The sequence below is a fragment of the Mustela erminea genome, chromosome 18 (assembly GCF_009829155.1).
Source record: "Mustela erminea isolate mMusErm1 chromosome 18, mMusErm1.Pri, whole genome shotgun sequence".
Taxonomy (NCBI): Eukaryota; Metazoa; Chordata; class Mammalia; order Carnivora; family Mustelidae; genus Mustela; species Mustela erminea.
This window is the reverse complement of record NC_045631.1, coordinates 13,479,071-13,506,496: the sequence shown is the minus strand read 5'-3', so window position 1 is coordinate 13,506,496 and position 27,426 is coordinate 13,479,071. Positions and strand designations below refer to the sequence as shown.

The 27,426-nt window shown below is 55.8% G+C and overlaps 1 protein-coding gene and 1 long non-coding RNA gene across 3 annotated transcripts; one reads left to right on the top strand and one right to left on the bottom strand.

Moving 5' to 3' along the window:
- Positions 1-1,201: 1,201 nt before the first annotated feature.
- GRAP (GRB2 related adaptor protein) lies at positions 1,202-27,426 on the top strand. 2 transcript variants are annotated; one of them, XM_032319590.1, is made up of 6 exons: positions 1,202-1,311; positions 3,143-3,348; positions 10,885-10,982; positions 15,385-15,507; positions 24,083-24,251; positions 25,963-27,426. In XM_032319590.1, the coding sequence occupies exons 2-6, from the start codon at positions 3,271-3,273 to the stop codon at positions 26,146-26,148; spliced, it is 654 nt and encodes a 217-aa protein (XP_032175481.1). In that variant the 5' UTR covers positions 1,202-1,311; positions 3,143-3,270; the 3' UTR covers positions 26,149-27,426. The 2 variants fall into 2 exon arrangements, with proteins under 2 accessions (XP_032175481.1, XP_032175480.1); XM_032319589.1 differs by lacking the exon at positions 1,202-1,311 and having other exon boundaries at positions 2,596-3,348.
- On the bottom strand, positions 2,425-3,138 carry LOC116576995. The gene is made up of 2 exons (XR_004280362.1): positions 3,053-3,138; positions 2,425-2,664 (listed from the first exon to the last, which is right to left on the bottom strand). It is a non-coding gene; the product is annotated as an uncharacterized LOC116576995 (long non-coding RNA).

Below are 27,426 nucleotides of genomic sequence, written 5' to 3'. Positions count from 1 at the left end.
GTCCAAGCATCGGGCTTCGGTCATATGTCTGCTGCTTCTGTGTCAGATCTCTGTTCCTCTCCCTCTCAGAAGACACTCGAGGTCACACTGAAGGCGCCCCCTGGACAATCCAGGGTCCTCTCCCCATCTCAAGGTCCTTACCTTAGCCACATCTGCAAGGTCCCTTTGCCAGACGAGGGAACCTTCACAGCATCCAGGGATAAGGCCCTGGATGTCCTGGTTCCACGAATCAGCCGGCCACAGGGAATTAGGGCCTCTCTTAGGACAGAGAGTCACATGTGGCTGGTTCTGCTGTGGCCGGGCATGGCTAGTGACCGGTGCTGATTTTTCTCCTCCGGTGGGTGGCTTTTGGGGGATTCCCCCCTGGGGACCCCAGCTATAATTCCCACGAGAGGCTTGATGCTGTCCCAGGTGCCGGATCTGATGCCCCCCTCACTCTAGGCCCCACTAGCTACCGTCAGCTGGGGTGCCCGATGTCCCCAAGGGTCCTCTCAGTCAAGTCCCATTTGGGGGTCCTGTGTGGTCTCTGGGAACTGGGTCCATTTGAACTCCTGAATCTGTGCCTCACCCCCAGCCTGGCTCTCTTTGCTCACTGTGTGCTGCTCAGGCTCCAGGCCAAGGTCACGGGCAGCACTGGGGTCATGGCCCGGCCTGGCTCAGGTCTGCCCAGGCTTGACTCTCTGCCCTCAGCCCGGCCACATACTCTCCGTGGCCCTTTGGAGAGCCACTCACCTTTTTGTGTGTGTGACTTGGCACAGAATAAAGACTTTGAAAAACACCAAATAAGCCAGCCGGCTGGCCCCCCAAACCCCAGGGGATGCATGCTTGGCTTCCTAAGAAGAATGCTGCCCACGCCTGCCTCTAGGCATCTCAAGCTTGGGGAGGGGGTGCCCCCCAACCCCTGGCTGCCCCATTCTGAGGCTTTGAAACCTCAGCTGAAACTGAGCCGGAAAGAGCCTTGTAACATCCTGTCACGCTGGGGTCTGAGCGGAAGACGGGGAGGGGCCTGGAGGGGAGACTGGCAAAGGGCTGTGGGGAGCTGGCCAAGCCCTAGGGGCTCCGGGGTAGGTCACAGCTTCTGCCGTGTTCCTCTTTTTGCCCCATGACTTTTGTTTGTTTTGTTTTGTTTCGTTTTTAAAGATTTTATTTATTTATTTGACAGCGAGAGACACAGCGAGAGAGGGAACACAAGCAGGGGGAGTGGGAGAGGGAGAAGCAGGCTTCCCGCCGATCAGGGAGCCCCATGCGGGGCTCAATCCCAGGCCCCAAGATCTGAGCCGAAGGAGTACCCTTGACGACTGAGCCACCCAGGTGCCCCTTGTTTGTTTTTTGTTTGTTTGTTTTTACATAAACCTTTTATTTTGAGCTAAATATAGTTTGCTCACATAGTTCACATAGAGCCTATCCACTTTCTACATAGAAAATTTCCAGCCTTCCACAAAGCTGTGGAGGGCAAAGGACAGGCTTCAACGCTCCCCCGCGCTCATTGATCCATATCTGCTTGAGTTCATGGTTTTTTTTTTTTTTTAAAGATTTTATTTATTTATTTGACAGAGAGAAAGATCACAAGCAGGCAGAGAGGCAGGCAGAGAGAGAAGAGGAAGCAGGCTCCCTGCTGAGCAGAGAGCCCGATGCGGGGCTCGATCCCAGGACCCTGGGATCATGACCTGAGCCGAAGGCAGCGGCTTAACCCACTGAGCCACCCAGGCGCCCCGAGTTCATGGTTTTTAATCTATTATCTGGAACTAGACAGACACACAGAGACCTGAACGTAGAAATATGGACATACTCTGTCCACAAGGAAATATATTTCTTGAGACTCATCTAGAATGAGCTCTTTCATATCAACGTATGTAATGAGTTCATACAGGAGTATATTTATACATGAGTGTGTATGTGTATGTGTGTGTGTGTGTGTATGTGTGTGCATGTGTGCGTGTGTGTTTCTCCCCCCTAGCTCTGTGTTTCTCTCTCGTGTGTCTAGAAGCATTAACACTCTCAGCTAACACCAGCTCGATCCTGGTGTTAGGATCCTCTCCAAGGCAGCTGATTCTAGGCTGACGCAGGAAAAGGCTTCAACGGGCCTGGAACATACTGGTCAAAGGAAGTGCCCAGAGAATGATGGGCACTTGGCAGAAGGACAAGGAGGCAGCTTGAAAAGGGTCCCATGGGCCAAATCCAGGACGGTTTGAGCATCCCACATCAATCATCGTAGTAATGGATTCGAACCCATTGACGAAAACAGGAAGGCCAAATGTAACCACATTGATATAAACAAAGAAGGAAAAACTCCTTTACAGAAAAAAAACCAAAAACAAACCGAAAACAGCATGCTTTCACATTGAGCCATCCAGTTCCCATCCAACGCCACGGGGCTCTTCCTTGCTTTGCCTTTCCCGGTTTGTGTCTCCTTTCTTTCCCAGAAAGAACCAGGGTTTGGAGCAATGCCACCGCATTTATCCACTGATGCTCTTTCCCGTAATACACAGTTGTTGCAGAATTGTTACCCTGATACCACATCCCGTGACAAACCTACTAATGAGAGGTCAAGATTTATTGGCAGTTCTTTTTGACCTTAGGATCTCAATTGGACAGAGGACGTCCAGTGTTTAAACTGGAAGAGGCACCTTTTGAATTGGGCTTTGAGGGATGCATAGGAGTCTCCTGGGAAGAGAAAGGGGAAGGTCACATATGTGCAGAGGGAAGGGGCACGAAAGAGCAGGGTGGAGCCCAGTGTTTGTTCACAGGGCAAGGGGATAACAAAGGATGGATCTGGAGAGGAGTCTGGTGGGTGGGGGTAGTGGCTTGGAAGAGCCTTGAATGTCAGGCAAGGAGCTGGGGTTGGGGAGGCAGGCCCTGGGGAGTCCTGAGAGGCATCGGAGTTCAGAAAACGTGGCGGGCAAGCCGGTGGGGGTGGCTGGGCCCATGAGACATATTGCCTAAGCTGCCAGGAAAGCTCTTGTTCTCTGGAAACCTCCGTATCTCATCTGTGACATGGGTGGAAGAGGGGACCCACTCCCAGGGCTCCCCGGGGAATCCCCAAGAGTCATACCTGGCCTTTGGGGGTCCAAGTTAGAGGCCCAGCCGCTCATAGGCTCGCCGTGCTCCGTGACATGTCAGCTTCCTGTTTCCCCTCCCTCAGGGGCAGCTTCAAAAGCCCAGCACGCTCTCAAAACAAAGGAAGACGGGTCCTCGGGTCCTCGACTGCAGAGGAAGCAGGAAGAGCTGACCCTGCTTGGAGCCCAGCTGCTGGGGCCTGGGGACAGCGGGATGGAGTCCGTGGCCCTGTACAGTTTCCAGGCCACGGAAAGTGATGAGCTTGCCTTCAACAAAGGGGACACGCTCAAGGTAGGGGGGCTGGGCTGGGCTGGGCTGAGCTGGGAGGGTGTTAAGAATCAGAGGCCCAGGACACCCCCCTACCCCGGACACCCCAGACAGAGTCCAGCTTCTCCAGGTACTGGCTGTGTGATTCTGGACAAGCTACCTCCTCCAGCTGAGCCTCAGTGGCCCCATCTCGGAAATGGGGAGATAACTATGACCTGTCCTTCACAAGCGGGGGTGTGTTGTGAGGATTCAAGGAGACATTAGCATGGTGCCTGGCAGGAGTCTGTTCAACCCCAGGCCTCCCGGTTTTCCTGGGAAGAGTTTGAAAAGACAGTTGCAAAGAGGGAGGGAGGGAGGGATAGAAAAGCTTTCAGGATGAAGTGTACACACTCTGGGGGTTGGGAGGGAAGGTAAAAAGGTAGAGAAGGAACTTCCCAACAGCATGAAGGAAAGGGCAAAGAAAGTCATAACACCAGTTGATTCTGGAACCTTTGTTCTGTCCCCGTGAGACTGAACAGCCTGGGTACGGGTTTGGGAATGTGGAACCATGTCCACTTATGGAATCCCCTTCCTCTCTCTGCCAGGATGCCAGCACCTATGTCCACGTGAGTGGCTGGTTGGGGGCCCTGGGGACATGTGGCCTTCGGGGAACATGGGTAGGCTTAACACCAGCACTACCTGGTCAGGACAGGAGACATCCTGTGAGAGCTGGGTCTAGTTCAAAGACCTCACTGACTACTTTGAGAGCAGTTTTCAGACTCAGATTTGGGGCTCGGTGGGAAGTGGGACAATGAAGAAATAAGAACGGGGTAGGGGGCTAGCTCCAGCTGGGGCTCAGAGTGACTGGTGAGTGGTGGTGGGGGGTTGGGGGGGTCAGTAGGGATCCCCCAAGGCAACTGTGTAAAGAAAATGACATTTCCACTTCCCTCCCAGATTCCTGCACCCATGACCCCCACCCCAAGATGAGTCATGTTTCCCACTAGCTTTTGGTAAAGCATTAGGCAACTCCCAGCGCGTTTGCTTCTAACAGAGGTGCTCGCTAAGGAAAGAGTGAGTTCACGAGGCCAGGAGCACACCGGAACACCAGGACGTAAAGCAGGGCCTGGCCCACAGTAGGCTCCTAATAAAACATGGGGAATGGGGATGCCTGGGTGTCTCAGTTGGTTGAACGTCTGCCTTTGGTTCAGGTAATGATCCCAGGGTTCTGGGATCAAGCCCTGCATTGGGCTTCTTGCTCAGCAGGAAGACTGCTTCCCCCTCTCTGCCTGCCCCTTCCCCTCAATCTCTTTCTCTGACAAATAAATAAATAAAATCTTAAATAAAACAAACAAACGTGGAGAATGTTGCAGGAGAGAAGGAATGGCGGAATCATTAATGTGTTAGCTGAAATGGGAGCATCCCTTGAAGTGGGATTTGCATCTTGTGTCCGCAGAGACTAGGGAGGGTTGGGGAGGGGACCCTTCAGGCTCAAAGAATATTGGAGGAATGCCAGGCGGTGGGAAGACCTGCCTTTTTTTTTTTAAAAGATTTTATTTATTTACTTGTCAGAGATCACAGGTAAGCAGAAAGGCAGGCAGAGAGAGGAGGAAGCAGGCTCCCCGCTGAGCAGAGAGCCCGGTGCGGGGCTCAATCCCAGGACCCTGAGATCATGACCCAAGCCAAAGGCAGAGGCTTAACCCACTGAGCCACCCAGGCACCCCAAGACCTGCCTTTTTCTTCCTTCCCTCCACAAACATTTGTCAAGCTGTTGAGCACGTACCCTGTGCCAGGCGTTGTTCTAAGTGCAGGGGCTATAACAAGGAACCAAGTAAAGTCTCTGCCCTCTGGGAGCTGACATTCCAGAGAGTGAGTGATGTAGGGCGGTGATGAATGGACTGAAGAAATCAACACAGGGAGATGGGATGAGAGTGAAAGTGAGTGGGACCGGGCAGGGGGACAGGTTCAGATGGGGTGGTTAGGACAGTCTTTTGAAAGAGTTAAGACCTAGGAGCCCCTGGCTGGCTCAATCAGGAGCATAAGACTCTTGATCTTGGGGTCATGAATTCGAGCCCTACACTGGGCCTAGAGCTTACTTTAAAAAGAGAGAGAGAGAGAGAGATAACACCTTAGCCTAGCCCTGAAGGCTGAGCAGGAATCAGCCATGCAAAGAGCCGGGGGAAGAGAGCACCAGGTGCGGGGTGGAAAACAGCTGGTGCAAAGGCCCTGTGGTAGGACCATATTAGTGTGTTTGAAGAGTTGAAAGGTCTGTGGCTGAAGAGCAGTGAGTGAGAACAAGAGGGTAAGGATGATGTTGGGAGGAGGCAGGCATCAGGGCCTGTGAAAGATTTGTATTTCATTTCAAATTTGATGTGTACTCACTGAAAGTTTTTACTGGAGGAAAAAATGTGATCAGATTTACATTTCCAAAAGATAACAGATTGACAGGAATGGAAGCAGAGAGGGACTCTTGCAGTCTACTAGGTAAGAAATGAAGATGGCTAAACTAAGAAAAAAAGTCATGACAAAATATTAATGTCCTTAATATGTAAAGAGCTCTTATAAATCAATAAGAAAATCACAAACAGTGTACTAGAAAAGTGGGCAAAGCTATGAACGGGGAAATTGCCAAGGAAGCAATGTAAGCAAGTAAGTGTCCAATTTCACCAATAACAAAAGCCATGCAACCAAAGCAAGTAATTGTTTTCCATTTGCCAGATCAGCAAAATTTTATTTTAAAAAGAATCTCCCAGGTTATTGAGGGTGTGGGAAAATGTGCACTTTTACAGGGGAGTGGTGGACAGGTAAAGTGACACAGTCATTCTGCAGGGAACTTGGGGAACATATAAAAAGCCATGAGACTCTCCATATCCTATAACCCAGAAATTCTGCCTCTGGGAAATTGAGATATGGTCAGAGATGTATGTGTGTTCTCTCACGGGAACTCAGGGAGGACTCAGTGTGTCCGCGGTCTTCTGCTAGGTAGTGGTGACTCGGCAAGGAGAAAACGGGCACATTTACCGCTCAGGAAGCTGAGATTCTGGTGGCAGACGAGGGCCACAAACCAGATTAATAACATACAGAATTTGTCTGACAGAGACAGTGCATGGGGAAGAATGAAGCAGGTGAGGGGTGGGGAATTTGGTGCTAGTTTGCAGTGTGAAATCAACCTAGACTGCCTACCTAGGGATGGTATCAAATATCGTACAGCCCTGAAAATGCTATTTGGGGAGGGCGCTTAATGGCATAAAAAAATCTCATGATGCGATAGCAAAAAGCAGAATGCAAACATATCCACATGGAGGATCAACTCTACACAGATAATCAATAGGTATTCATTTTGTGGAGGGATGAATTTTGTGGAAGGAAAACTGCCCATCGTGCACTGGATTTGCAACCCCCCCCCCCAAAAAAAGATCTTTCTAGGAAAAAATGACCTGAAAAACTAGCAGTGTTTGGTTTGGGGACATGAGCCATGAGCTATTATATTACCACTTTCTTTTCTTTTCTTTTCTTTTTTTTTTTAAGATTTTACTTATTGGACAGAGAGAGAGGACACGAGTGGGGAGGAGCGGGAGAAGCAGGCTCCTTGCTGAGCAGCGAGCCTGTTGCAGGGCTCGATCCCAGGACCCCGGGATCATGACCTGAGCCAAAGGCAGAGGCTTAACCCACTGAGCCATGCAGGCGCCCCTTGCATTAACTTTTAAACAGACTTTAATTTTCAGAACAGTTTTAGATTTGAAGAAAAATTAAAGAGATACAGCACAAGGGGATTTGGACCCATCTGTCTCAGTGGGTAACAGCTTACACGATGAGCACCCTACCTACCGTTGTTTTGTTAATGGATTGATCTTGATAGATTATTGTTAGCTCATGAACATAATAGTTTTTGCATTGATTTGATTTTCTTTAAAGATTTTATTTATTTATTTGACAGCAGAGAGGCAGGCAGAGAGAGGGGGAAGCAGGCTCCCTGCTGAGCAGAGAGCCAGATGTGGGCCTTGATCCCAGTACCCTGAGATCATGACTTGAGCTGAAGGCAGAGGCTTAACCCACTGAGCCACTCAGGTGCTCCTAATCTGATTTTTTTTAAACATCTTGTCTTAAAATATTCTTTATCTTCATGGCTGAGTTTCTTGATGCCGCCTTAAATTTTGTCCCCGAGATGCTTCAGCCGCCCCACTCCTGTGAAACCCTCTCTCTGTATAACAGTAAAAACGTGACTGGGTTGTCACGTTGTGTCCCCTCTTCTCCCTGGCCAGGCTTCAGCGTGTTGGTCTGCTGGCCCCCTTTACCTAGCTGGGCTGGGCTTGGCTGGAGCCGGGTGAGCGGTTCCTCCTAGAGCCATCCCATGAACTCTTCCGGCGAGTGTTTCTCGACCGCCCCCTGTAGGCCGGACCCTGTCACAGCAGGGCCCTCAGGTCGATCCCGGCCCAAGGGAGCCCCGGTGGATCAATAAATCCGAGCTCTGATGTTGGAGGAAGTGTAGGTGGCAGGTGCATCCACTCTGGACAAATGGCCCCCAATGGACATATGGCTCTGGAACAAAACGTCCTCCTTGTCAGAGCAGGCACCTCTGGGGACAAAGTACCCCATTGCTCCCAGCTGGAGGAGGGACGTAGCTAGTGGCTTCACCCCCATCCCTGGGTGAATGACCTGGCCTCCAAGACCCAGACTGAGGGAGCCCACAGCCTCCTTGGCATCTCCAGAGGGAAGGTCAATGGCACCTCTGACCCAGGGCAGTCAACCCTGAGCACCCTAACCTGCTCCCCGGGAGCCCTTCCCACAGTGGTTAATGGCCACCATTGCAGATGCCAAGCCCTGGACTTGTCCTGGCTGCTCCCTACCTGTCTTGTGCACAGCCCGTCGTTGAGTCCCGTCAGCGACTCTGCTGACACCTCTCCCGACCCTGACACCACTTCTCCACACACCCCCCGCCTCCCCCCCCGGGGGGTCTCCCCAGCTCCCAGCTAGTCCAGTGCAGAAGCTCCCACCACCCCCACTCCCAGCAGTCCCCATCCCCCCACGACAGCCATGACTCAGAGCCCGAGCCTCTCCTGATGCCCCTCCATGGCCTCTCTTGGCTTTTGAAGTAAGATCTCTCTCACTTGCTTCCTGGGGCCTACAAGACCTACATCCTCTGACCCTGCCCGCCTTCCTCACTTCACCTTACAGTGCTGCCTCCCGCCTCTACTCCAGGCACACTGGCCTCCTCTCTGTTCTGAGAACAGCTCCCACCTCAGGACCTTTGCACTGATTGTTGCCTCGGCCTTGGATACTGTTCCCCATATCTTCTCACATCCCGTTCCGTCTTATAACTTGGGCCTCAGTTCACACATCAGCTCCTCAGAGAGGACTCTCTCGACCACCCCATCTACCCACTGTCGACAATGCCCAGCCCTCAATCAATTTCAGAGCACTTAACCACTACATTGAATTACCTGTGAACTGGTTTCCTTCCTTCTTTATTTTCTTCCTCTGCCCACCACTGTGGAAGCTCCTTGTTCCCTGCTGTCTCCCTAGTACTTTGTATGGTGTCTGACACACCGTAGGTGCTCAGGTCATAGCTGAGAAGTGAATGCCTTGGCCAGGGGTAGGACAGCCTCCCAGGTGGAGGGCACGGTGGGAAAAAAGGCTTGGGGGCAGCCCAAGCTGTGGATTTTGCCCAGGGAGGAGCTGGTCCCTTTCCTTTGTGCAGATTCTCATGTCTCAGGGGGTTTTATAACCTTTGAACCATGTGACTATTAAGAATTCAGCTCCTGTGGCGCCTGGGTGGCTCAGTTGGTTAAGCGTCTCTCTTCGGCTCAGGTCATAATCCCAGAGTTCTGGGATCGAGCCTCACTTTGGGCTTTGCTCCACAGGAGGTCTGCTTTTCCCTCTCCCTCTTCCTGCTACTCCCTTCGCTTGTTCTCTCTTTCTCTCTCTCTCTGTCAAATTAATATCATCTTAAAAAAAAAAAAAGAATTCCGTTCATGTGACCAATGAGAACATTTCTGGGTCCTCAGATTGGGATGGCAGGAAAACAAAACAAAATAAAATAAAACAAAGATTCTATTTGAGATAGGACATTCACATGGCCACAGGGGACTTTGTAGTTCGACACTGCTGCATTCAGCATAGGCCATGAATGTGCCCATTTCATAGATGAAGAAACAGAGGGCAGGACTGTGGAGAGAGTCAGAAGACAACAGAGTAGGGCAGCCCCAGGCTCCCAGGCATCATCCTTGAACTCATGTCCATGGAAGGCAGCTGACAGGTTTTAAGCGTCCTATTAAGTCAGAGAATTGTTTTGTTTTGTTTTCAGCAAAAGTTGTCCTGAGTAAGCCACCTGTTTCCGTCCACCCCCTCGGGGCTGTTGACCTTGCCCAGGCTGCAGAGTCAGGAAGGAAGGAGCTCAACGGGGCCTGGCAGACAGATAAGGAGGTGCTTGTCTGCAAGGCCTGGGCCCAAGGCAGCAACTCTCAGCTCTTCCCAGCAAAATCAAACTAAGTTGATGGCTTTGCATCAGCCTGCCCCTGAGCCTTTGCTCCTCCAAATGCCCTCTCCTTGGGATGCTGTTGTATATCTGATTTTTTCTCTTTCCCTCAACAAATACCCACTAGGATTGTACCAATATTGGCACCTGCTCCAAGACCGACAGGAGAGATGCTCCCCTGGCCTTGGGTCTGGACACAAGTGGGGAGTGGAGTGGGGTTAAAATTCCCAGACCCCAGGCTGCTGGCTTGCTGTACAGGCTCTGCCTCCTCTGGGCATCACGAGCCTTATCTGCAGCCTTTGGTGACGAGCTGTCCCATGTGGGAGGCTGGCCCAGGGGAAGGAGGAAGGCGCCCCAGGGTTCATGCTGTACCCACTCCCCAGGCCCAGCCCGTTCATCCCTGTGGCTGCTTGGTTGCTCAGCCACGGCGACACTCACCCCCACTCAACTGTTTCAGTTCCTCTCGGCCCACCTGTGGGTCTGCAGAGGCCTCACGCCATGGACAAGGGGCCCATGTGGCTTGAACAGGCTGGGCCGCAGCCTCATCATAGCCCAGAGGCCTCCCTTGTCTGCTCACTGGTGCCTGAATCCCCACTTTCCCGAAATGACGCCCGTGAACTCAGATTATAGGGGTTTAAAGGCAAGTGACCCCTGGTGAACCATCAGGAGGAGCCGAGCTGGGGCTGGGACTCCCCGACCTCCTGGGGGACCTCAGACCTCCACCCCACGGCTCAGTGCGTGGCATACAGATGCTGTGGAGTCCCCATGCTCAGGGGACAGCTCAGGAACTGCGGCACCCCGGGGTGCCTGCCTCCCAAGACTGCATGGTCTGCCAGGGCTCTGGGGGGACAGATCCTGAGAGTCCAGCTCCAGCCCCCCCAAAGTTCAACCCACTGACCCACATTCTGGGTCCCCAACTGTCCAGCCTGGGGAGTCTGTGACCCTCCTGGGGACATGCCTGTGACATCAGACTCAGCCCTTGTGGGCCTGGGCAGGTTCCCAGCCCTCCTCTGTGAAATGGGTCCTGGGACCCCCTACCTGGGGTCCCTGAACAACAGGGCCTCAGCCCATGGCAGCTACCCGAGTGACCTTGTCTCTACTGCCCACAGATTCTGAATATGGAAGACGACCAGAACTGGTACAAGGCTGAGCTCCGAGGCGCTGAGGGCTTTATTCCCAAGAACTACATCCGTGTCAAGCCTCACCCGTGAGTGGCTATATATCTATCCTAGGGGCTCCCCTACCCCAACCCCTGCAGCCAGTGTCCCCACCTGGCCTGGCCCAGGCTGAGCTGAGCTGCCTGAAAAGCTCAGTCCTGGTGCACCCCTTAGGCACGGGGATTCCTCGCCTCGCTTCCACTCATCTGCCTGAGGTCCCCTGTCTCTATCCTGAGCAGGAGCAGGGGACAGAGATGGGAGTACCAGAAGGTGGCAGAGTCAGGGCCGGTCCAAGCCACAACCTGTGACACCGGGGAACATCCAGGAGGGTACTGGAGGGACGGGGCCCCCAGCTCTGGGCTGGCTGGGCCACTGGCTGCCGTGTGGTCTCCTCTAGGAGACCTCAGGCCTCAGTTTCCCTATCTGTAACACAAGGAGGCCTCAGTTTCCCTATCTGTAACACAAGGAGGGCCGAGGTTTCAAACTGCAGAGGATTCTAGAGCTCTCTTTAAGAGGCTAGCTCAGCCTGTGTGAGGATGAGTGAGGGGGACAAGGGAGGGGTGACAGGGGGGCAGGCAAGGGTCGGAAGCAGATCCTGTAGGTCCTGCCTTTGGGGTTTGGAGGGGAGCTGAACACTAGCCGAGCAGACCAATGCCCTGGGACTGAGGCAGAGTGAAAGTCATGTGTGGGGCATAGGGAAGCCCCCATCAGGCTCATAGCAGGTGGCATCCCAGCCCGCTGCTCTGGGAATGGCTGGGGCATAGCCCAGTCCCAAAACAGGCCCCAGTGGCCAAGAACCTATGGAAAAACCAACTAGATCTTCTTGAGATGCTGATGGAGTTAGTCTCTCACTCGATCATTAATCAAACACTAGCCACGGCCCCAGGGGTGGGGGTCACCTGGGTGATGCTGGAGACACAGGAGAAGCAGCTGGAGTTGGAACAGCCCCAACCCGGGGGAGAGATGGGACATAAAGAAAGTCCAAGACAGGAACATAGTCAACCCTGAGGTCACTGGGGAAGGGTTCTCAGAAGAGGTAGCACCGAATGAGGTTTTGAAGGGTGCATAGGAATTAGCTAGGTAGAACAGGAGAAAGTCATTCCTGGGAGAGGGGACAGGGAGGATGATGAGGGCAAACCCATGGCAGTGAGACCACCAGGAGGGCCTCAAATGGCAGGCCTGGGATGGTGGGGAGAGCAGAGATGGCTGAGCTGGGGAGGGTGTCAGTTGGATGTGGAGGACCATGATCCGGCCACACGGCTCGAGCGGACAGGCCAGAGACCACGAGATGTATGTGGGGGGGCAGGGTGGTGGTGGGGGGGGGCCCGCAGTATACAAGAGGTGCAGGGCCTGGGCAGGCCTGGGGGTGTTTCCTCTTCATCTGTCTTCGAGTTATTTCCGAAGCTGCCCCGCCTCCAGCTTCCTGTGCTGGGGAAGCCCCATCCCACCCAGGTCCCCGCTATACCCCCGTCTGGGCTCCAGGCATCCCGGGCCTCTTACACGGAAGCCGCCGCCCCTAGTCGGTATGCTGAGCTGCAGCTCCCCCCAGATCCAGGCCCTGCAGCGGCCCGCTACACCAAGTGACAGGGTCAGGGGTCTGCCCCTTTGGCCTTTTACAGCCTTTCTGTCAATAAAGGGAGGGTGCCAGCGGAGGGGCATGGTGAGATGCCAGGTGCCCCGGGGAGCAACCACAGACAGAGTGACCCCCTGCAGGCTGGGGGTGGGGTGGGGTCAGGAAGACTTGATATTTTCAGGGGCAGGAAGTGTCCCGGCCAAGGCCGGAAGCCCAGAAGTCCCAAAGCTGCTGGGAAGCCTTGAGCAGATGTCAGCACAAGGCCAGGACTTGGGAGCTGCTGGGGGTTGAGACGAGACTCCACCCATAGGAAGCCATGGAGGGTCCCGGTGTCTGATCTCCGGGGGGTCCCTGGGATCAGTTCTGGTCACTGGTGTCTGGGACAGAGCAGTGACAGAGCTCAGGCCCCTGACCAACCCATCAGAGGCCAGGCCTGGTGCCTTGTCCGCTAACCTCAGCACCTGCCCGAGGCCCCGAAATAGCTGGGGAGAACGCCAGCTTAGCATCTGACTCAGCCCGTCAGGCCCCAGGGTGTGGGGTGGGGCAGGGGAGAGCTGGGGTCCCAGAAGGCCTTACTCGGCCTACATCAGCCCCGCTCCTTCCCTAAGGACTCACTGTCTCCCCTGCCTGGCCAGGGGACCAGGTGCCCCAGGGAGCTGACACCTGGGCCTGGGTGTTAGAGTAGATGTTTGCCAGGGACGGCCTAAGGGAGTGCTGCGGGAGAAGGGGTGTGAGCTAGTTCATGAGGGTCCCCAGTCTCCCAGGGGCACTGCAAGCTGGGTGCCACCATCACCATCTCATGGACAAGGAGACAGGCACAGAGAGGTTGAACGGTTCTTGCAGGCACACACAGACGGCAAGAGTCTGCATGGGATTTGCAGCCCTGTGCTGTGGGTCCCCACTGCCCCCCCAGGTTGTACCCCCCAGACATGGGGAGGGGGTAGCCCTGGGGGAGGGCCTGAGGCTAGGGACCGGCTGGGCAACCTTTCGGGGAATCCCTGCCCTTCTCCGGGCCTCAGTTTCCACATCAGGGAAATGGGGGAAGATATGAGGTGGCCCTAAGAAGAGTTGGCACAGGCATGGCAGAGAGATCTGGGGTTCAGGGGGCTTCTGGACGTGTTGCTCCTGCTGTCTGTCCTTCAAGCCACCTGAGGACCAACCCTGCCTTGTTCCGATGGGGGCAGGGCTGGCCGCCTCAGAGGGTGTGGTTGCAGAAGCCTTTGAGGGTGACGGGCGCCCACACACTGATGCCTCCTGTGGGGTTTTGTGGGTTCTTTGGAGACACCCAGGCCCTCAGGAAACGCTCACTTGGGGCCCCACTGGGCCCCTGTTCCTGTGTCCTGCTGGGGGCTCCCGGGTGGAGGAGCTCCCTTCCCCCGGCCCCCAACTCAGCCTCTGTCCTAGAAGCCTCTATCCCAGCCTCCCGAACTCCAGGGACCTGGGCTGAGCTTTCCAGATGGTGGCCTTGAACCCCCACACTCAGCAACCGTTTTTTACCGCCTCCCCTCCCAGGAAATCCATCATGAAACAGGCTCCGGGGTCCCCACGTCTGGGTGTCAGCTCCCCAGAACCAGGGCTTGAGACACAGTGCGAGGACAAGGACTTCATTTTGGAGTGGGAAGTGACCCGGGAAGGAGCCGGCCATTAGGGGTGTGTTAACAGGATGGCTGCTGCTGGCTGCGACAGGCACCGGGGATCGGGGGGAGAGAGCGCAGTCTCCCCAGAATGTTCCATCGGAGACAGGGGAGCTGAATGTTTACCCACCTGCGCCCCTCCGCCCCGCCCCACTCTGTCATCGCTTGACAGTGTTCTGGGGGCTCAGGCCTTTGAGCACAGGCCTTTGTTAGTTGCCAGAAAAAAGCCCCAGGACAGAATCCCAGCATCCTCATTTGGCAGGCGATATGGTGGGGAGTGGAGACAGGGCAAGACACCACGGGTTGCTCCCTGCACCTGTCGCCCCTGTCCTGGGCTTCAAGGGCTCAGCAACATCCTGAGACAACAGGAAAAAAGTCCCACCTCACATCCGCCCCCGGTGCCAAGCTCAGACGCAGGAAACATTTGCTGAAAGAGGGAAAGGAAGCCTTACAAGGAACAGAGTCTCTAGACCCCGCCCCTGCTTGGCCATGGTGCCCCCATGTGACACTGACTGCTCTGGGCCTCAGTTTCCCCATCTGCACAATAAAGGGTCCAGTCAGAGACCACCTGGACTCTGTGAGGGGCGGCAAGATCCACAGAAGCTGGGGGTTTGCCTGGGCTACACAGCAAGATGGGCAGGATTGTCACTAGGGTGGGGGGGGACAGTGTGGGGTCTTACAAGACTCTAAGCATTTGCCAGGCACTTCTGCATTCCCAGTTCTGTGTGGTCATCCAGAAAACGGACTTGTACCTGGGAGAAAAAAAATCCAGGTGGCCTCCGTTTGTGCAGCCATGAAATGGGTGCAGGGTGAGATCCTTCCTCATCAGACCAAAGCTGCTATTACTTTTGTCATCCATTTTTATGTTTGTTTGTTTGTTTTTCCACTTTTAAGAATCTATCATCTAAAACAGAAGAGCTCAGCTAGGGTTGGCTGGGTGGAGGTTCACTAAGGTTTGATTTCTCTCTTTTCCTAAGGGAATGTTTGCCTGGCATGGTGGGAAAGGCTTGGGCTTGGGACCAAAATGCTGGGATTGGGTCCCAGGTCCTGCCTGCTGCAGCATGCAGCCTTGGGCCTTGTCACTTTGCATCTCTTTGCCTCGGCTTCCTCATCTGTGAAATGGGTGCAGTCATACCTCTCGTGTCTCGGCACTGCTGTGAAGATCAGCCCTGTCGGTTGCCTGGCACACGGAGAAGCGGGCAGCCTGGCCTTCCCACTGCCCTCACCTGCCCCCTCTCTCTGCAGGTGGTACTCGGGCAGGATTTCCCGGCAGCTGGCCGAAGAGATTCTGATGAAGCGGAACCACCTGGGAGCCTTTCTGATCCGGGAGAGTGAGAGCTCCCCGGGGGAGTTCTCAGTCTCTGTGAAGTGAGTTCTGACCCCTGGGGGAGTGCAGAGGAGGGTGGGCAGGGAGGTGGCATTGGAGCTGAGCATGGAAGCACAGGACATGGGCTCCCAGAGGGTGTTGGAGGGAGTGGCGTCCTTGGAGGAGGGGCAGCTGGAGCTTGGAAGCAGGTCGGGGAATAACATGCACCCCAGGGAGGGGGGGCGGGGGAAGCAGTCTTGGGTCCACTGCTAGGTCTCAGGTGCCAGCATGAAGGGTCTGGCTGGTATTCTATGAACAGTGAGGAGCCCTCGAGTACTCATCCTGAGGGGAGGAAGAAGGATGCCGGGGTTTGAGGTGACAGGAGCAACTGAGGGCAGGAGAGCACCAGGCCCTCAGGGCAGGGGTCCAGGATGTGCTGCAGTCAGGGACAGGGTCCCGCTACGTGGTGCCGTAAATAAGATGATGGACTAGGCATCCAGGCTGCTTGGGACTGTATTCTCGTTCTGCCACTTCCTGGCTGTGTGACCTTGGGCCAGTCACTTAACCTCACTGCGCCTGTTTCCTCTGATGTGAAATGAGTCATGACAAGGAATATTTGAGTCAATGTATATATTTTTGAGTCAATAGATGTAGAGTGAAGAGAATAGTGCCTGGTGTTGAAGCGGGGTGGCCGTGCTGGAAGGGTGTGGCTTTGTGACGGGCAGCCCCTCGGGCATGATGTGGCAGCCTCTGGGCAGTGTGGAACCCAAACCTAAAGGCCTTTAGGGAAATGGAGGGAAATGGAGGAACCCAGGCTGGAAATTGGAAAACAGGAATGGGAGTCAGAAGGGAAGGGGTCTGGTCTCTGTCTTTCCTGTTCTCAGTGCCTGGAATAGTAGGGTATAGAGGCAGAAATTCACGGATTATTTACTAAGCTTCATATCATGGGCCAACCTATTTTAGAGGCTGGGGAAATGCAGTGACAATTGCCCTTATGAATTTCTGCCCTAGTGGGGGAGACAGACAGTGAACAAGGCATCCAGCAGGAGTCAAGGTGGTCAGAGACGGTTGCTCTGAGGAGATGGCCTTTGAACAAAGATCTGAACCTGGAAGCAGAGGCTGCCCAGGTCTCCGGGAATGAGGATCTGGAAGGAGAGACTTCTAGGCAGACAGAACAGCAAATTAAAGGCTCTGGGGCAGGATGCACTGGGGGTGTGTTGGCATCCACAGGAGGTGCCGTGATTGGAGCAGAGAAGCTGGGTGGAGAGAGGTGGGGGATCCTGACAAGGAGGTGGAGTTTTCCCTCTGAGCAATAGGGATCCACGGACGGTCTGGAGCAGGGGTAGATGTGACTGGCTTCCATTTCTCAGCAGATCCCTCTGGCTGCTGTGAAGAGGAGGGATGATTGGCCAGTGAGGAGCCAGGCAGGAGGTGATGGTATCTCAGACTCTGGTGGGGGCTGAAGGCATGAAAAGTAGCCAGATCAGGGAGTGCCGTGGATCTGTGATGTCAGGGCCGACGTTCATACCAACAGTTAGGGTCTCCGTGGGCACTGGGCACAGAGCCTGCACAGAGGAGGCACTCACTGTCACGGACAGCGGTCTTGGGGTGGCAGGCTTGCAGCTGGAAGGAGGCACAGGAGCTTGACGGTGTGGCCGCTAAGAATCCCCTTTCTAGGATGGAGTTGGTCCGCAGCCAATGGCTTGATTGTCCAAAGGATAAATGAACACAGGACCCCTTTGATGGTTAATGGGGGTGAGGAGGTGGGTGATGAGCCTTCCAGGCTCTTCTGGACCCTAGGGTGAGCTCTGTGACTGGTGCGATGTACGCTGGTCCCTTTCTATTTCTGATGGTGGAGCGCGATCTGCATACCGGAGCGCCGTGTGGTGGTGAGCTCCCCGTCTGGGCCTGGGGCACCCATGTGGAGAAGACTGCTGTGGTCAGGAAAGCTGCTGGTGGGCGGGGGGGGGGGGGGAGGTTGTAAAAATGATCCAACGTCATGAGAGTCCACAGCACTTACCTGATGCCCTCCAAACTCTGCAGACAGCTATGGGCTCTTTTCTCTTCCCTCCCCCAACACCCACCTCGGCGAATAGGCTGGTTACCCTAGGGGATGGGAATGGCTCTGGCCCTACTTTAGCCTGTATTTTCCCATCTTAAAAATGGGAGCAACGTCAGTGTGCATGTGTGTGGGAGATGCTGTGAGTTCTTAGTCCTGACCCCACCCCTGCCCATGGTTGTGGACACCTGGAGTAACTCCCTTCCCCACTCCCTTCTCCCCGTCACCTTCCCACCTCCACAGCCAAGCCCCCACTTCCCTCTTGGGTTCCTGCAAAAGCAGGAAATGGCAATTTTCCATGTGCTGGCTGTCCAAGAGCCTGGTTGTCTGGGAATGGAGCCCACCAGGTGGGCTGGGCCAGCTCTGGGTGCTTCCAGGAATCCAAAGTCCAAGATCACCCAGCAAAGCAGGGACACAGGGGAGTCACTGGGATAGCTTCTGCAGCCCTAGCTGAGGGGAGGTGGTGGGCCTTCCAACCAGCCCCCAACAGCCCCCCCATCCCCCTCCCTCCTCTGCTAACAGATCCGCTGCCTGAACTTCCAGCATTAAGACCCTGTGCACTGCCCTCTTCTGGCGCTTCTTGGTAAATGCAGCCCCGCCCGTGCACAAGCACAGCTTCTGACCCAAACATCTCAACCTACTGTGTGTGTGTGTGTGTGTGTGTGTGTGTGTGTGTGTGTGTGTGTGTGTGTGTGTGTGTGTGAGAGAGAGAGAGAGAGAGAGAGAGAGAGAGAGCGCGCGCGAGGGTGTGTGTGTGTGTGTGTGTGTGTGTGTGTGTGAGAGAGAGAGAGAGAGAGAGAGAGCGCGAGGGCGCGCAAGCGCCACAGAGCAGAACAGGGAAAGGAGTCAAACCAAGTGTGGTGGAAGAGTAGACACGGCCTGGTCCAGGGGTCTCCACGATGAATGAATAAATAAGGGGAATTCAGTGACAGGGGACACCGACACCTGGCGAAGGAGGCGACATCTGAGCTGGGCCCTGAAGCCTGAGTAGGAGTTTGGTGCACAAAGATTGGAGACGGAATGCAGACACAGGGACCAACATGGGCAAAGGTCCGGAGTTGGGACAGTGGGGGGTGGGTTTGGATAGCACAAGTTTGACCAGGAGGGGAGACAGACCTTCATAGGATTCAGTGAGCGTTGGTGAGCAGGGGAGCCAGCACCAATGTCCTGGGAAGAGGTCTGGGCGAGTAGGTCTGGGCGTGTCCTTCAGAGAAATGCTAGTTCATGCCCCTTGGTGCCTCCCCCAAGGTATCCTGCCTGGCCAAGCCCCCCAGCCAAGGTCAGAACCGGCAAGAGCTTCCTGGCCTCTGCTAGCTGTAGTTTGTGCACAGCGCCACCAGGTGGCGGCCTCCACCGTGGGTTTCGTCCCAGTCGAGCCAGGGCTGTACCTAGGTCCGGCTCCCATTTTTGGTCCATTGTCTCTCACGGGGGTGTTTCAGTGGTCCTTGGAAGTTCACTGGGCAGGGATTAGAGTAGGAAACAGACTCAGAGGGCGTATATGGCTATGAGTGTGGGCTTTTGAGCAAGAATCTCAGCTCTGATACCTCCTACCTCCTAACCCTCGGCAAATTATCCTTCTGAGCCTGTTTCCTCATCTATAAAATGGACATCCATGTCAAGTGCTTAGTATGCCGCCTAGAACATGGTAAGTGCTCCGAAAATGCTAAGTTATAGTAGTTATCATTATATTTCCCTGTAAAGGCCACACGGTGCCTCCCAGCCCCCTGTCCCACAAATCCAGAGTGGCAGGGGACCCGGCTCTCATCCTGACTTTACTCAGAACTTGCTGCAAGGCAGATCCTGGCTTTCTTTTGGTAGTAATGTTTTCATCCACAATGTGGAGGCAGTAAACCCAAGTATCACAAAGTCCGGGGACCCAGTGGCCATCCAGTAAAGTGACAGCTGTGCAGATTCATGTGTGAGAAGATTTCTGCCCTCGCTGACTTGGCTTTTGGGGACTCTGACCCCACGACACGTGGCATCTCCTGCATGCTCATGCCAAGCCCCATAAGGCTGTCAGAGGTGGGGTTTATGGGCCTCGGCCTGCCTCATGGAGGATAGTGGCCACGCTGGCTGCCCTTTACATGGTTACAGAGGGCTCTTTCCCCTCCAGCTGCAGGGGCACATCTGAGCGCACAGCCAGCAGACCGGGGACCAAGGCTGCGGCGCAGTGCCTGGGCTGTGTGACTTTTGCCCCATGCTCCCATCCAGGCTCTTCTGCTGTGAATTGCGGCTGGTTCCCCAGTGCCTTTCAGGCCGGAGGTGCCCTGAAGTCAATGCACAGGTGTTCGCTCTGGCCACGGAGTACTTACGGAGCACCAGACATTGTCCAAGGTGCTGCAGATGCAGCCGTGAACAAAATAGGACCAAGCTCTCTGTCCTTTAGGCACTCGTTTCCACTGGGGTGACAGACAAGAAACAATTCACAGATTATAGGAAATCTTGGGAGATGATAAAGGCTCTTGGGGAAATGAAGCAGGACAGAGGAAGTGGCAGAAGGTGGAGGGCGTTCCATTAGGCAGGCAGAGGGAGAGGAAGCCATCCCCAGAAGCCTGGGTGGCAGGAAGCTATAGCTCAGAGAGGTGCAGTAATTTATCCAAGGTCACACAGCAAGGAAGAACAGAGCAAGTGCCCATCGACCTTCTGTGCCTGGGCAGACCCCTTCTACCTTCTATCCTCCTTTCCTGAGTCCTGACGATCCATGGATCCCTGCCAAGGTCACTGTGATCTTATTTCACACCTGCTGCACTCCTAAGAATCCCTTCCCCCTACTCCAGCCCTTGTCACAGTTGGGAAAGCAGAGGTTAGAAGGCTCATGCCTCGTGGAGATCATCTCGTGGATAGTTAGCACACAGGCATCCGCCCAGGAGGGCCTACCATAGGCCCTAGCTGGGGCAGTCCTGGGCCTCCTGACCTTACCCCAGTCTTCTTTATCCTCCCTGTGCTGTCACTGTCCCCTTAGCTGCCGTGGCCGTTGCCACCAGGCCGGAAAAACCTGCTGGGCAGGACAGGCTGCTGCTAGCATCGGGCCTCACTTGGTCCTTGAGGGACAGCACAGAGGCCAGGCCCATCCCCTCTGCCCCTGGGAGGTGGCTGCGGGGGTCACACACAGAGACAAACACACCCATGGCTGTGAAGAAAGGGACCCACAGGTGTTGTCATTGTGGCAGAGCAGAGAGAGGACCCCCCAACACACACACACACACACACACACACACACACACACACACACAGACACATGGGGCACACAGGCCGGGACACACACATGAACCTCCCAGGCACTGGTCCACTGTCAGGGACTAGCTTTCCTCTCCTGGCCTCACCCAGGCTTTGACCCCTATCCTGGCTGCCCTTTCCTTCTCCAGCTCAGGAGGGTTCATCCAGCAGGGTGTCAAGCGTCATCTGGACACAGATATGGGTCCCCCTCTGTGCCCTGTAGCTACCCAGGGCGTGGGGGTGAGGGTTTGAGGTCTGGAGAGCCTGCAGAGGATCTAGGGGGCTCTCAGACCACCTGCCTTGAAGGATGGCTAAGGCCAACACCAGGCAGAGCGAAGGGACAGTGCTCCTGGGAAAATCACAAGCAGGGGTCCCATGAGGCCACAGATCAGCTGGCTGGAGGTGGGTGGCTGCCTCAGATGCTGAGTCCTTAGGGTCGTCCATGGAGATGGCCCTGCTTGGCCTCAGACAGGTGCGGTCACTGATCAGAAGGGGCCCTGCCCAGTTTCCACGCAGAGCAGCATCACCAGCATGGCCGATCCTGGCTGTGGGCAGGCCTCTCTCCTCTCCGGGCCCCGCTCTCCACACTGTAGGACAGGATGCTGGGACCAGATGGGAGAAGGGACAAGACCTGCCATTTAAAGCACTGATATGTACCATACACAGGCAAGGGGCCTGGACAATACAAGCTTCTCCAATTTGAGAATTCTCCAATTCTCAGATTGGAAGGTTCTAGAAGTCCTGGATCCCTTGCTCCTTCCCTGCCTCATCTCCGGTTCTCTACTCGCTGATCCTCCTGTGCGAGCAGGGAATACTTCATTCTGGCTCACTTTCCAGGTGGTCACTTGGGAGTTGAGATCTCCTTCACAAACCTACCAGGCATTTCTCTGCCCCTTTACCCGAAGGGGAGGGGCTGCCCATGCCCCAGGCTCCTCCCTGGGGACCACCTGGAATCAGAGCCTTCTGCCTCTGCACTGGGTGGCCGAGACGCGGAGTCCTTGGGGTCCCTGGTTTCCTGGCTTCTCACTTGCACAGCCTTTGATTGAGAGACACTCCTCCCTGTGCACCCCCACCAAAGTCTAGGGGCTGGGGCCGCCCCGATCTTGCTGGGACAGGGCACCTGGGAGCCATTGGGCTCATAGGTGTCTCAAGGAAAGTGAGTGGCCTCTGGGAGGCTGTGGCAGGCCAGACAGGGCAGGAAGCACCCTCCACCTGCCTGCCCTAGCTCCGTCCCAGGAACAGAGACCTGCATGTCCCCTGGTTCACAGCGGCAGCAGCTTAGTCACCTGGGAACAATGCTTGCTGACAGCACATGAGTGGCTTTGTCTCAGATTTGGGATCTTTTCTCCACTTGGTCCCAGAATCTCCTGGGGCGGGGGAACTGGCTCCCTTTGGAGCTACACTGCCCTGAGATCTGGACATGTCTTAGAGGGTCAGGTCTATTTCAGGACCCCTGGAGGGCTGGATCACAGTTCAGAGCAAACAGGAGAGGGTTTTCAGGAACTAACCACCCTGATGAGCACTTAAAGCCTCGGGCCATGACTCTGCGTTCCCCAAGTCCAGCCTTTCCCAACTGGGCTAGACCATCAGGGCCTAGTCCTGCCTCCCTATCTTTTCCGTGCAAGCCATTAAGAGAAGTGGGTTGGAAGGAGAAGGCTGTATGAGGGTCTGAGGAACCCAAGAAGACCTCTGCCTCTGAGTTGGGCCATTTTACCTGGGCTTTGAAGTATGAGTAGGAGTTTAACTGGAGAAGAATTTAGAGAGAATCATGTATGCAAAGCCCTGGAAAAGAGATATGTTTGAGTGGAGAGAGAGGGGTTCTATGTGGTTTGGACCCCTTAACATACGAACCTGGGCTGCGGGCAAACCCTGGCTTATAAAACAAGATTTAAATTTAGAACCCAGGAGGTGCTTTTGCCTTTTTACTATCAAGTCTTCACACCACTGTTTGGTTCTCACTTAGACTTTCACAAAATGAGAGTACAGACTGTGGCTCAGGTGGCCAAGGGGCCAGCGCATGCCCAGTGGCCCGCCTGTGTCCCCAGCACACATGTATGGCCACGCTCACTGGCCCCAGGCTTCCTGGGCTCCCTAAACCTTCCTAAAGCTTCTTCCTGCTGGGGAGCTGAGGGTCTACTGTGTTCTCCCTGCAGCTGCCCGCAGTCTCCCCCTCACCCCCTCCTTGGGCAGATGAGGACACTGAGGCCCAGGTGAGCTGACCAGAGACAGGAAGGATGGTTGTGATTTGACCAGGCACAGAGGCCAAGAGAGGGAAGGGCTCCTGGGGACCACAGCCCAGGGAGTAGTCCTGGACTTGGGATGACAAGGTCTGGCACATTATCAATACCACAATTGGAATAATTATTATTCCTATTGTTATATGGTGAGAATAGGGGAGTGTGCTAGAATGACACTTGACATGAGGCCCCAGCTCTGGCTTTGCTGCCATGTGACCCTGGGAAGGTCATGGTTTGCACTCTGAATGTCAGTTTCCCCACTGTACAAAGGCCCCGATTTGCACCTCCTGGGCTATGTGGTGGGCCCCCGCCACTTCCGCAGCAGTGAGGGAAATCATAGTGGTTTGTGTTGCCCTTTGTCAGAACCCATGCCAGCACCACCCCCGGTCCCAATCTGTCATGGCCTGTCCTGGCCTAGGACATGAGGCATGTGGGAAGAGAGTGTATGAAATGTATGAAGGAAACGAGGCTGGGCACAGTAGCCGAGCCAGATCTTGAGTCTGAGGTGTTAAGATTTTATCCAGAGAGCAATGGGGAGCCATAGATGGTTCTTGAGGTATGGGGTAGGAAGAGACATGAAGCACCCAATACACGGGCAGGCTTTGTCTGAGTCAGGATGGCCTTAGGACTCATTCCTCAGGGGGGACTGTGAGGCCCAGGAGAGGGATGGGGGAGAATGTCACTGCTAGGGGAGAGGAGGAACTGTCTGGCCGCCTCCTTCTTAGAGGAACCCATTTAATCAACCATAAGCAGCATTTTCTGAACACTTATCTGGAAGGGAGTCACTACCATTATGAATAAGCTGAGGTTTAGAGAAGTTCAGTGATTTGGCCAAGGTCGCACAGCGGCCAAGGGGCCTGTTCCAGCGCCCACACCCGTAATTCCACACCGCACCGCCGAGGCGAGTCACCGGGTTTCCCACTGGGGCCAGGTCAGTGGGCCCGGGCCCTGCCCCTTCTCCCAACCGCAGGTGTCACCGGGAGCCAGAGCGGCCAGCTTCCCGGTGAGGGTGAGGAGGGAGGCCCGGGGCGGGGGGGGGGGGGTGCTGTGCGGGCAGGGACAGCTTCCCCCCCCCCCCCCCCCCCCCGCCCCAGGGACCCGGCTCAGGCAGCTCCTCTCCCCCAGCTATGGCGACCAGGTGCAGCATTTCAAGGTGCTACGCGAGGCCTCTGGGAAGTACTTCCTGTGGGAAGAGAAGTTCAACTCCCTGAACGAACTGGTGGATTTCTACCGCACCACCACCATCGCCAAGCAGCGCCAGGTCTTCCTGCGGGACGAGGAGACCCCGCTCAAGGTAGGCGGGCGGCTCCGCGGGGGCGGAGACACCTGCTGGGACGGGGCGTGGGCGTGGCCTCCCTTCCTTCCCCCCGCAGCCCTGCGTTCTGAGAGGAGGGGGCCAGCCCAGGCTCTGAAGTCCTATCCTGGGGGTGCCGCGGGAGGACAAGCAAGGGTGAAAACGCAGAGGGAAAGAAAGGGAAGGAGCAGAGTGGATATTGCAGGGGGCACCCCGTGTCTGGCTTGTGTTCAGCTCCCGGCGCCGTGCGTGGTCACAGGAGGCCTTCTGAATGCACGAGGGTCCTGTTACCTTGCCGACCCTCCTGAGTCCGCTGGGGGCCTCATCGTCGCCATTGTACGAGTGAAGAAACTGAGGCTCACCCAGGACCACCTGTGGGTTTGACTCTGTCCCAGTTTCTGCGCCCCCAGGAGCCGGCCTTGGGTGGGGTGGGGGCAGTGTGAGGAGAGTTCGTGGGCGATGTGCTGGCTGGGCTCAGGGTGTGATTAGAATGATGACAGCAGCCAACGGGGTTATTAGCCCCGACAAGTGCTGTTTTCTTCGGGAGGGGGGTGTCGGCAAGGCCTGGGGCTAAAGGTCAGGACCCTAGGACTGCCCACAGGAGCTTGGGCTCTGCAGAGGATCCAGAGTGCAAATCCTGGGGAGGGTATGCAAGGCTGCCCCAGAGAGGCTTTAGTCCTGCCTGTTCCTAGACCCCCAGCACGTGTGACCTCAGGGTCAGTTCAGTCCTCCACTGGGCCTCAGTTTCCCCACTGTCCAAGATAACGAGGATCTCATGTGCCAGGAGAGTCAAAGCATGCCTTGGGAGACCCCCCATTAATGCCTTTTCTGTGCCCCCAGCATGTTTGGCCTCCTCAGCCTGCCCATGGGGGCTGGTTTAGCTGTGAGCTCGCAGTCTTAGCAAACTGTTCCCCTGCTAGGCCTCTGGCCCAGATCTCCATCCTCTCCCCTCCACTGCCTGGGCCAGATCTGCCTCTGGAGAACGTGACAGAGTCAGACAGAGCTGGCCAGGGGTGGGTAGGGGGGTAGGGTGGCGGGGAGGCGGCTCTGCCTGAGGGCTCCCCACGCCCACTGCTTTCCTCCAGCCTAGGCTCTGGGGTCACCCACCCTGTGGGATCACTCCAGAACTGGCTCAGTCCCCTAGGACCCATGCTACCGCCTCCTCCTTCCTGGGCAGAGAACTGCTCATTAGAGCCCGTCTGCTGATCCTATCACCCATCCTGGATAAGATTCCACAGGCTCAGGACAGAGATCCTGGTGGGACAGGCAGGGCAGGGACACTGGGTGTAATCCTCACGGCGCCAGGCCGACGTGCCTGCAGAGAGCTTTGTCCCACTGCTATTTGCAATTTGGGGATACTGAGTCCTAAAAGGGCAGAGTCTTATCCCAGGTCACCTTGGGGGTGTAGATAGGGCAGGAACCCAGGCCTGAGAGCTGGGAGCAGCTGTGGGCGACATGCTCTCCCAAAGCCCGGTGAAGCGCAACAGCTCCTGGGACCAGACAGTCCTGGGGCTCCGTGCAGACACAGTCTCTGCACTGCAGACATTCAGGGACAGGCAGCTGGGGGCTCATGGTGTTGGGGGGCCATCTATCTGGATCCGGAGCAAGAAGCGAATTCAAGTTCAATTCTGCCCTCCCCCACCCGAAGCCAATCACTTCTCTTGTTGGGGCCTCCTGAAAATTCCCCACTAACCACCTCCTCCCCACACAGGCCCCCCAGGCCTGCTTTGCCCAGGCCCAGTTTGACTTCTCGGCCCAGGACTCCTCACAGCTCAGCTTCCATCGTGGGGACATCATCGAGGTCCTGGACCACCTTGACCCCCACTGGTGGCGGGGCCGGTTATGTGGACGCATTGGGTTCTTCCCTCGGAGCTACGTCCAGCCGGTGCAGCTGTGACCGGGGTGCGGCCTGGGGACGGGGGCAGAGCCTGCAGTCCATCCATCCACCAGACACTGAGCTCTGGAGAGAAGACGTGGACGCCCCATCCCTGGGTCCCACAGGGCTCAGCTGAGGGTCTTGGACCAGAACGTGGGCCTGCCGGGCCTGGGCGCCTGCTGCTTCGTACAAACTGGGACGGGCCCTGGGTCCCAAGAGCCACTGTGATATTTGGTGCCCACCAGGCAAGGTGAGCTCCCAGGGCTTCCCGCTGGCGTCTTCCCATTGGCCACCAGCTGCAGGGTGCCCTGGGACAGGGGCGCATAAGCCCCCCAACCTCCCACCATCAATGGCCCCAAACTCAGGGAGACCTGAGGACTCCTATGTTGCAGGAATTTGGGGGCTGTGCCCAAGGAACCATGCATATGCTGGATGGATTCATCTTGGGCTGACCATCTGCTGGGTCTGCCTGCCCCCAAAATGGCCCTTGAGGGGTGCTGGCTACTGGGAAGCTGGCTTAGTGAGGAGGGATAGGACAGGGGCTGCACACCTGTTAATCTGGACTGATGGAATGACAACAGGTGGAGACTGACTTCTCAGCAGCCCCATGAAACTTGGGGCTCCACTTGGGTGTCCCACACCCCTGCCCCACCATGGACACTTGGGAGAGGCGCTGCAGGCCCACAGGAGGTGTGCAGTGATGGATATGGAGGGAGCCGCTCCTCTCCTGCAGCCCCGAAAAGACGGACAAGCTCTGAGGGCCAGGCCTGGGGCGCGAACCCTCGGAGGACCCGCCTGCCCTGGCTCTTGTTCGCCTGGGTCAGAGTTCTGCAGACTGGGGCCCCGGAACTTAGGGAAACCACAGGCCACAGGTGGGAAACCACAGGTGGGAAGTCAGGGCCGTGGCTGGACTGGGAGTTCTCACAACATCTGGAGTGGTTCCCTGGCTTGAGGAAAGGCAGGATAGAAAGGCAGGATGTCCACACAGAACATGCAACCAGCAACAGGAGCGAGGGCCACCTGCCTGGTGCCTCGGCACCTTTGGGAGCAGGAAGAGTAAGGGGGACTCAGAAAGCGCTTTGGATGCCAGGTGGTGGAAGGGGCAGTGAGAGGGGAGGGAGGGAGAAGTAGGTCTCATGGCAGCAGGGAGCAGGGGGGATGGGGGCAAGAGCCCAGGGAGGGGCCCATAGGCTCATCCTCTGCCCCGGGCTGGCCAGCAACCCTTCAAGTCCTCAGCTGCTCCTGATCCAGGCCCATGTTTTCAAAATAAAAACAGTAAAATGAGTATCAGGCTATTCA

Excerpts from the sequence above, each read along its gene's own strand:
- GRAP (XM_032319589.1), top strand. The coding sequence starts at position 2,995 with ATGGGTGGAAGAGGGGACCCACTCCCAGGGCTCCCCGGGGAATCCCCA. Across the intron at positions 10,983-15,384 it reads ATCCGTGTCAAGCCTCACCC|GTGGTACTCGGGCAGGATTT; the intron begins GTGAGTGGCTAT and ends CTCTCTCTGCAG. Across the intron at positions 24,252-25,962 it reads ACGAGGAGACCCCGCTCAAG|GCCCCCCAGGCCTGCTTTGC; the intron begins GTAGGCGGGCGG and ends CTCCCCACACAG.